The sequence below is a fragment of the Arctopsyche grandis genome, chromosome 13 (genome assembly GCF_051622035.1).
Source record: "Arctopsyche grandis isolate Sample6627 chromosome 13, ASM5162203v2, whole genome shotgun sequence".
Lineage (NCBI taxonomy): Eukaryota > Metazoa > Arthropoda > Insecta > Trichoptera > Hydropsychidae > Arctopsyche > Arctopsyche grandis.
In genome coordinates, this window is record NC_135367.1 from 10,883,852 (window position 1) to 10,893,554 (window position 9,703).

The following is a 9,703-nucleotide window of genomic DNA, read 5'->3' on the forward strand; positions in this document are numbered from 1 at the left end:
GTGAACCAGTCACAGGACAACCGGTCGCTCTAGATCGGTCACACGTGATCACCCGTCACGAAAAAACTGGTCTCACCCTAAAATCGATCAACCAGTTTTCTCGTGACCTATATGACTAGTAGTCCGTTTACCCGTATAAGAAGCATTTCAGGTCCGAAGATTTTTAATCTCGGTGACAGTTGTTAGTCATTAATTTTATACATAGATGGCGGTAGTAAAAAAAAATATTGGTGTTTTTATTCAAAATAATAATTCAACAGAACATTTATAATTTATACACTTCTACTAAGGTTCACCAGACATGGTAACCCTAACAGGGCATGCACGATAGTAAAAATAGTAATGTCAAACCACACGTTATAATAGAAATTTACATATGTACATAGGTACATATTCGTCTGCAGCACTGAGCATGCGCTTATAGCACTGCATATTTCGTCGAGTGTCGTTGGAATTAATTATTGACAATTTCGCAACGACAAGGCTTGATCAAACAAGAGGTAATATTTTTTGTGGCGTAGTCTAGTCACTGCACTCTGACCTGTGGTCATTTCAGTGGTCGCACACGCCACTTGCAATATTGTATAGAACTGAGAAAAAATATACCTTACAGCCTTCGTACGTGACATTGAACGCTAGGATAGTTTCCTCTCTCTCTCGGTGAGTGTGTCGTTGCTTCTCATCTCTTCTCGTTCTCACTCTCGATTTTTAAATTGACTGGCGAGTAACGTGTCGTTGACGATACAAACAGTCAACATTCAACACTCGTCTGACAGACTGACCTGACGCTGACATTCCATTCGCCTCTGGACTTGGAGAAAATTTTCCGGGAAAATCTGCACCAATCCAACAGTAAATATCTATTGCTTCCTACGATACCTTCTCGTATCAGTCATGTTCATATGCTTATGGGTTTGCTAAGTAAATAGTAGAAAGTAGGATAGTCATTGGTTATATTCCATTAGTGGTTATGGTTTCAATTCATGTGTATTTTTTTTTTTTGATTTTTAAATGCTTTTTATCATTACGAAATTATGTTCACAATACATCTTATATCTATTTTAATAGGTACTGATCTACTGATCATTTTTTATTTTACAATTTAATTTAATTTGGTTAGTAATCATAGTATTATATTATTCTAATGTTAATTTACAGCATAATAGGAAAAAGAGCTCAAAAACCTATTTACAATTCGATCCATTTAACAAACAGCTTTCGAGGTTTAATTCTAATAAAAAATATAGTTAAACATTTGCAGCATAATAGGAAAAAGAGCTCAAAAACCTATTTACAAAATTATGAAACCGTTTCTTTGGAACAAATCGCCAAGGGTTTTTATATATTTTTTTGTGCTACATATGTTTTCCAAGACCCATAAGGTGTTTTTCTATAAAGAAAACAATTTGAATTATTATAGTATTAGTTATAGCTGTTGATTCTGTTCCACAATGGATTCAATTGCAATGAAAAAATATCAGTATGTGTTTTAGTTTCTGTCAAAAATATCTCTTATAGCATTATTTACAATGCTGCATTTGTAAAAACATAGTAAAAATAAAATCATCGTGGCTTGGATCCTTTTTTTGATTTTTAAATGGTTTTTATTATTACGAAATTATGTTCACAATACATCTTATACCTATTTTAATAGCTACTGATCTACTGATCATTTTCTATTTTACAATTTAATTAATTTGGTTAGTAATCATAGTAATATATTATTCTAATGTTAATCTACAACATAATAGGAAAAAGAGCTCAAAAACCTATTTACAATTGGATCCATTTAACAAAAAGCTTTAGAGGTTTAATTCTAATAAAAAATATAGTTAAACATTTGGTTTTGGTTTTAATTTTTATGAATAAAATCAACCGATATATTTGGTAGGTTCAGCGTAAAAATGTAAATTAAAAATAAAAAAGCTTGTAAAAACAAGGAAAAACGTAAATTCCTCACGGTGAGGTGAAGTCAACAAAAGAGAACGGCTTATGTTGATCATTCATAAAAAAATGTTTATTCTGCCGTAGAGAATATACTAATTAATCTGTAAATAAAATCATATATTAAATAAATAATAAAGAATTTCAGAATTCGGTTTTGAAGGACTACGCCACACCCCCTCTTCACTTCTTATCGTTTAATATGTAGTTACTTTGAGTCACTGTTAGATAACAGATGCAAAGATCATAACCTCAATGTAATAAATTTGTAAACATAACTGAATTTAAATGATGTGATATATCCATATCTATATTTAAACTTCCGATCGGCCAATAGTAAATATACACATATACAAATTACAAATGTAAACAATGCACCTAATTATTAGTATATATGATACTAATCTAAAGACTTGCCAATTTATCATCTTAATTCAATCCACATTGATAACATTGGCAATGATTTTAATTTATATTACTATCTGATTCAATTGGAGTGCTCATATGTCCATCTTGAGGCTTTTTATAATGCAATTCAAAATCATTACTTCTATATAATGCATCTCAAATACTAACCCTTTGCCCGCGGCAATAAACATAGCGAACAAGCCCTGTACGCGGCACCTTTTTCGCGAATTTGGCAATCGAGTTTTCGACCTTAAATACAGATTTTTATATTTACTCAAGTAACCAGATATGTTAATTAACACATTAAGTATTATTTTAAATAATAAAATACATAATATATCTCGTAATTTTGAATTAATTGTCAAATAATCATTCTTCATAATTGTATGAAGACGTGACGTTACATAAACGAGGTTTCAGTATGGTTCCACAAAAAACTAATTTTTGACTGGTATATATTCATTTTAACCGCTTAGACGCGCTAAGCGTATAATAGATACGGCTGTTTGCGCCTTAAGGCGCTTTGGACAGCTAAGCGGTTAAGCAAATTGAATAGATGGCATTCAACTCTCAGTAATATATTCAACCAATTTTGAACCTTAAAACAGTGGAAATAGGCGCATATAAGGCTCAAAATCCCGTACAAAGTTCAGAAATTCTATGGAAGACAGCCGCGCTACAGACTTGTCGCCCAAAGCTTCCATAGAAGACGGCCGCGGGCAAACGGCTAATAATTTATTTATTTATTTTATTCTAAACAGACCATTGTGGCATAACAGGAATTCCTAAAGCGCCACAATGGTCAAAAAATATAACACAAAAAAAAACAAAATAACAATTAAACATAAATTAATACATAAGGAAAATAATATACTCATCAATTATACCTAAAAAAAATCATTCTAATGAAAAATAATCATGGGTCTGTGTTGTTTTCTGATTTGTATCCATTTGTTAATATTTATGAATGACCAGGTGCTGTCTTAGGGCGAAATCATACAGCGTGGGATGCGGTATGTGGTACATCGACAAGTTCTCCTCTATTTCTTAAAACCGCTATCGATCACTGTCAAGCAAGGATAAATAAAACCATACAATTAGACCGAAAAAGGTCTAAAGGGGTGGGGTGTACCGGTCGTTCGGCCGGACGGTCAAGGTATACGTGCCAGGGGTGACCGTCACCGCACCGAATGTTAAATAGTCGAAAATGTTCAATTACCATGCCTACATATGAAAAACGGTTAGTATATATATCAGTGGCGTGCGGTAAAAGTCTCTCTCCCCCCGTCGTACATCCTCACTTAATTTGCGCGAGCAGGATACAACAGGAACAAGAGGAACAGGCTTTTCCTTCCGTATCCTGCGCGCGCACATTAAACAAGGCTGTATGACAAAAAGAGAGATAATTTCACCGCATGCCACTCATACATATTATATATAAATAGTACCCCTTACCATGCACCCTTTTTTTTTTGATTTTTCGACTAAAGATTTTCGTTTTTTGCTTTTACGGGCTATTCACTTTTCACTTTCGGTCCCGTGAGGTAGATCCACGTGCCAGGTATGCCACGTTTTTTATATATGTTTAAAACTATCTACAAAAAGTCCCACATACAACATCCCGCATGCCGCGCTGTGTGTTCGCGCCCTTATGTAACTGTTTATTGTATAACAGAACATTGTTGCACATTTATCTTGGAATGCAGTATTCATTTGACACGCTCTATATATTTTGTCAACCTTTGACTCTGAGTGATTTGTATTTATTGTATTGTAATTACTATTGTCATTTTACGCACAGTTTTAGTTGAAGTTACTTCAAAATGGCTAAGGAGCAGCTCCTCTTTGGCTTTAAAGATATAGTCGAACCGAGAAGATTCAACAAGGATGCAGTCAGTTTCATGTCGAGACACTGGGATCCGCAACCTGCTTACAAAGCTTCGAAAATCATAACTCCAAGTGAAATTAAAAAGCTAGCATTTGAAAGTAAACGATTGGATAATATTTTAAATGATGTAAGTTATATCATTTTTTTAAAATAAAATATTTACTGCATTCTACAGGTGAATGTAAATCAAATAAAGTAAAGTTTGATCTCTTTTTATATGAATTTCTTACATTTTTAAGCTATCGGTGGCGCTCAATAGAGATAAAGAAGAAATAAAAAAAGATGTAGCTGTGATGTTAGAAGAAATAGGTTTAGATAAAAAAATGTTTGTTGTTCGGTGGTTAGGAATTTTTACAACAAAAGTATTATGCTCAATGTGCTCCAGTGTGTTCGTAAATGAAAAAAATATATTTAGTGTAAGTAATCACATGACATTGTAATATTTTTACTTTATCTATGTTTTAAATTATGAACTAGATTAAACAATATAAAAAAAATTTGTATTCAGCTCAAATCTTCCATGGGATATAACCCTGTAGTATTCGTACCTTCGCATCGAAGCTATGCTGATTTTGTATTGATGACTTACATTTGTTTTTGCTACGATATTGATCTTCCAGCAGTGGCCGCTGGAATGGGTATGTTAAATTATTTTATAATTACCATGTGCCAGAGAAATGTAATATTAATAGAAGTGGCTTTAGGTGTTATTTTGTTGTCAAGTGAAATTCTGTCCACGGACAGATCTACATAATTTTAGCATCAGTCGTATTTGACGCTTGGTGCTCGACGTATGTCCGATAAAAACTTCTCTGTTAGTTTATATTACTCGCAAAATGGGCAAGCATCGGTAAAAATTGCACAATACATTCAAAAACACACAATAAACAACATGGGATACATTTCTATAAGTAAATTGATCCGATTGTATTCCGTGCGATGTAGCGTATTTATAGAGACGTACCGCGTAAAATTGACAACAATTATTTATTCGTAAGGGCCCCTCTATTCTTATTACATCTCTCTGCCATATGCTTGATATTTCGGTATTCTTTTTTGGGATAATTTTTTTATATCTACTTAATTAAAATGTTTAAAAAATGTCACTAACATGCCATACACTAAATGACGTACATATTAAAAAAAAAAATGTCATTGTGCCAAAAGAGAAATTTTTTGTCAATCATGACGTATATGTGCAAAACGAAGTAAATGTATAAATTATTGTATTTTTGTCAACTTTATCACTAAAAGAATATGAATGTGAAAAAAAGTGTAATATATGCCAGTAGGGGAGTACAAGAAAAGACATTTAAATGGCAATAATTGGGACAGAAGACTAAAAGATTGAATAAAAGATACTAAGAAACCAAGGTTGTACCGAGTATGTACATACATATGTAAGGTTAAAGAAAAAATAATATATGTAGTGTTTGAGATGGAAGAGTATTTTTGCCAAAGTATGTAGGTAAGAATAGAAACATATTGGTGAGATATGAGATATTTAACCCTTTGCCCGCGGCAATAAATATAGCGAACAAACCCTGTACGTGTCACCTTTTTCGCGAATTTGGCAATCGAGTTTTCAGTAACCAGATATGTTAATTAACACATAAAGTATTATTTTAAACAATAAAATACATAATATATCTCGTAGTTTTGGATTAATTGTCAAATAATCATTCTTCACTTAAACGAGGTTTCAGTATGGTTCCACAAAAAACTAATTTTTGACTGGTATATATTCATTTTAAGCAAATTGACTAAATAACATTCAACTCAGTAATATATTCAACCAATTTTGAACCTTAAAACAGTTGAAATAGGCTCACATAAGCCTCAAAATCCCGTGCAAAGTTCAGAAATTCTATGGAAGACAGCCGCGCTACAGACTTGTCGCCCAAAGCTTCCATAGAAGACGGCCGCAGGCAAACGGTTAAATGGCAATAATTGGAACAGAAGACTAAAAAATTGAATAAAAGATACTAAGAAACCGAGGTTGTACCGAGTATGTACATATGTAAGGTTTAAAAAAAAATATATATATACCTAACATGTAGTGTTTGAGATGGAAGAGTATTGCCCAAAGTATGTAGGTAAGAATAGAAACATATTGGTGAGATATGAGATATTTAATGGTTATTGGCTAATAATGATGGTTGTGTGTATATTAATATATTTAATAAAATGTTTAAGCTCTACATTAAATCTATTTTATTATTTTTTTCAACAGATTTTCATTCTATGGTTGGTATGGGTAGGGTAATGAGAGATACAAGTGCATTTTATATTCGGCGAACTTTTGCTACTGATAAAGTTTATGGTGCAGTATTTCGACAGTATGTTCGAACTCTCATAACTAAGTATCACGCCCCGATTAGTTTCTTTATTGAAGGTACTCGAAGTAGAAGCGGAAAAAGCATGCCATCAAAATATGGTAAATTTTACTCATTTGAACTGACGAATTATAAAAATGTATCCTTTACATCATAATAATTGATTTCAGGATTTATGTCCATGGTTTTGGAGCCTTTGTTTACGAGAGAGATACCCGACATTACATTTGTACCAGTGAGCATCAGCTATGATCGTGTAATGGAAGAAAAATTATTTGCATATGAACTACTAGGTGTACCCAAACCAAAAGAAACTACATCGGTGTGTATTTGTTGATAAATTTTACTATACACTAGTTTATTTACATGTATGTATATATTTACATCTTCTTTTAGGCATTACTAAGAGGGTTGAGTGTTTTAAATGAGAATTTCGGCAATATTTATGTAAATGTGGGTACGCCGTTTTCAGCTCTGGATTATTTCGGTTCATCTTTCAAGAAAAGTATTCATGCATTAAAGCCGTTAGAAATAAGAGATCCTTCTCCTCACGAGAATAAGTTAATGCAAAAATTATCACATGAAGTCGTCTATAGGCAGCAATCAGGAATGATAACTACGACATTCCAATTGGTGACAGTTGCCGTCATGTTATCCATACACAATGAAAGTCCTATGAGTGTTGAAGAACTCGAAGAGTATGTTCTTTGGTTATCGTCAATCGTGAAAAGTTTTGGCGGACTTACTTTTGATTATGATACCAGTAATATAAAAGCAGAAGTAAGTTTTGCGCTTTCAGTTCACAAAAAATTAATAGTCATAGACAAAAATTTTAAAGTGCGACTTATTAATTCTCCTCCATTTGTGATTACTGATGACATCAAAAAAAGAATGAAAGGTATATATTTGCATATGTTAATATGTATGTAACTAAATTACATTATTTTATATTTTATAAAAACATTCATATTTTATTTTTAGGACATCAGCTCTGTGAAAAGACTATGTCTACTGTTATACCGGTTATTATGCTACAACTATATATCAATTCGGTTCTTCATTGGTTTACTTCCTCATTTATACTGTATCATATTATATCGAAATCTCCTGAAACTAAAGGTATACATTTCACAATAACTTATAATATTATATATATATAATTCACAATAACTTATAATTCAGTGAATCTCGGAATATGGTCATAATGTGCCGAATCAAAATAACTCATTGTTGTGTTTTATAGCTAAACTTTGGGAAGATTATGAATCTATGCGTTTACTCCTCAAAAATGAATTTCCATTGAATGAATCCACGCTTTTCAATGTATGCCTATTTTATTTATTTTTTTATAAATAACTTTATATTTATGCTGTCCGTGTTAAAATATTAATTTTAATTCAGGAGTTTGAAATCTGCATTACAAAATTAATCAAGATGGATGTATTAAAAACTGAACCAGAGAATACTAGTGTAATTTTATTGGGAGATAATGATAAAATGCACACTCTATTAGAGGTCCTCTTTTGGCCTTTCTTAAATTGTATTCATCTATTAGGTGTCGCGTTATGTAATGTAAGTATATTTTGTTGTAAGTTTTCGTAAAGATTTAATACAATTTCATAATATAAAACATTCATATCTAGGAGACAGTGATTGAAGAAAAGACTTGTTTAAAATCCATCCAGAAAACGCTTGAATGGCAATTATTAAATAAGGAAAATATTCATCCGTATAGTTTATCATTGGATTCTATACAAAATTTTATTCAAGGCTTTGTAGCTGTTAAAGCATTGAAAAGAGACAAAAAGTTAGTGTATTCTAAATAAACATCTACATTTATTATCTATTTTGATGTATTTTTGAAGTGATTAAACTATTGTGTTATTTTAGGGATACTGGTGTTACTTATACTGTTGATTCCACGGTAATGTCAAGACTATCGAACTGGATTACATCTTTATTGCCGAAAAATACTATGAAATTTTATTTATGTAATCCGGTAATAATTGAGCAAAAGGGTATATTGTCAAGATTGTAATTTTTGTTTGAATATGTTTTGGAAATTTTAAATCTAATCCTCACAAAATGTTAAATATGGATTTACATTTGTGCAATATTAACTTAGACAGTTTTTTGCTCTGTAATTTTTAACAATATTAATCAATATCGAAACCTTAAATACTTACATATGTATTTGTTTATTAATTTATAGAAAAAAAGTTACATATTCAGTTTAATTTATAATTTTTTATCTATTGTATATATCAGATGACGTTAATCTTTGATTATTCTTATTTAAATATATTTTGCATTATAAATTTTAATATTAAAATGAATTTCCTGTCATATAAAAACAAGCGTCATTAGGATTATTTCGTGCATAATAAAACAAATTGAGAATTCCTATATTATTTGGTGAATATGTTTGATATTATTTCAAATAACCTGGTTGTTTTTTCACTCTTGATTTTTTATTACCATGTTGAAGAGTATTATTTTTTAATTTATTGTACTAGATTTGAGTATTTTTTTTTCTTTTTATTGAATGTTATGATGTAATAGTACAAATATGTAAATATGATTTATACTTTTTTTGTATATAAAAATACAATAATACAAAAAAAAATTTTTTTACCCAAAGAAAACCATTATATACACTTACCGATTGTCAAAAATAACTTAATAACTAATAATCAAATATATTCAACATTTAAAAAAGTTCGAATATAATATACGGGTGAAACACTAGTCACTGGCCATACTAAGATTGTTATCCATTTGGATTATAAGATAATATGAAAAAAAGCTGTTGCCAAAGTGCATTTTGTACTCAGTGGTATCCCTATTCACCACTAATTGATAGCAATATATTAATTTAATGTCAATTAGCATTTAGAGTATTATTTTAAACCAATCATCCAATGGCCAGCCTTTCACATACGTAGATTTGACGCATTTCCGTAAGGCTATTTGTAGATACAGTATCAATGAATTATTTACTGTTTGTAGATACAGTATCGACGAATTATTGACTATTTGTAGATACAGTATCTACAAATTATTGACCATTTGTAGATACAAGATACGTAGATACAGTATCTACGAATTATTGGCTATTTGTAGATAC

At 31.1% G+C, this 9,703-nt stretch overlaps 1 protein-coding gene across 5 annotated transcripts; it reads left to right on the top strand.

Annotated features, from left to right (window-relative positions):
* Positions 1-285: 285 nt before the first annotated feature.
* On the top strand, positions 286-9,466 carry Gnpat (dihydroxyacetone phosphate acyltransferase). 5 transcript variants are annotated; one of them, XM_077444292.1, is made up of 14 exons: positions 360-500; positions 614-852; positions 3,328-3,592; positions 4,154-4,367; positions 4,480-4,656; positions 4,749-4,878; positions 6,474-6,677; positions 6,747-6,898; positions 6,973-7,474; positions 7,558-7,695; positions 7,820-7,899; positions 7,978-8,148; positions 8,220-8,383; positions 8,467-9,466. In XM_077444292.1, the coding sequence occupies exons 4-14, from the start codon at positions 4,176-4,178 to the stop codon at positions 8,612-8,614; spliced, it is 2,058 nt and encodes a 685-aa protein (XP_077300418.1). In that variant the 5' UTR covers positions 360-500; positions 614-852; positions 3,328-3,592; positions 4,154-4,175; the 3' UTR covers positions 8,615-9,466. The 5 variants fall into 5 exon arrangements, with proteins under 5 accessions (XP_077300416.1, XP_077300415.1, XP_077300418.1 ...); XM_077444289.1 differs by lacking the exon at positions 3,328-3,592 and having other exon boundaries at positions 323-500; XM_077444290.1 differs by lacking the exons at positions 614-852; positions 3,328-3,592 and having other exon boundaries at positions 286-500.
* Positions 9,467-9,703: the final 237 nt, after the last annotated feature.

Excerpts from the sequence above, each read along its gene's own strand:
- Gnpat (XM_077444290.1), top strand. The coding sequence starts at position 4,176 with ATGGCTAAGGAGCAGCTCCTCTTTGGCTTTAAAGATATAGTCGAACCG. Across the intron at positions 6,678-6,746 it reads AAGCATGCCATCAAAATATG|GATTTATGTCCATGGTTTTG; the intron begins GTAAATTTTACT and ends AATTGATTTCAG. Across the intron at positions 7,475-7,557 it reads CATCAAAAAAAGAATGAAAG|GACATCAGCTCTGTGAAAAG; the intron begins GTATATATTTGC and ends TTTTATTTTTAG.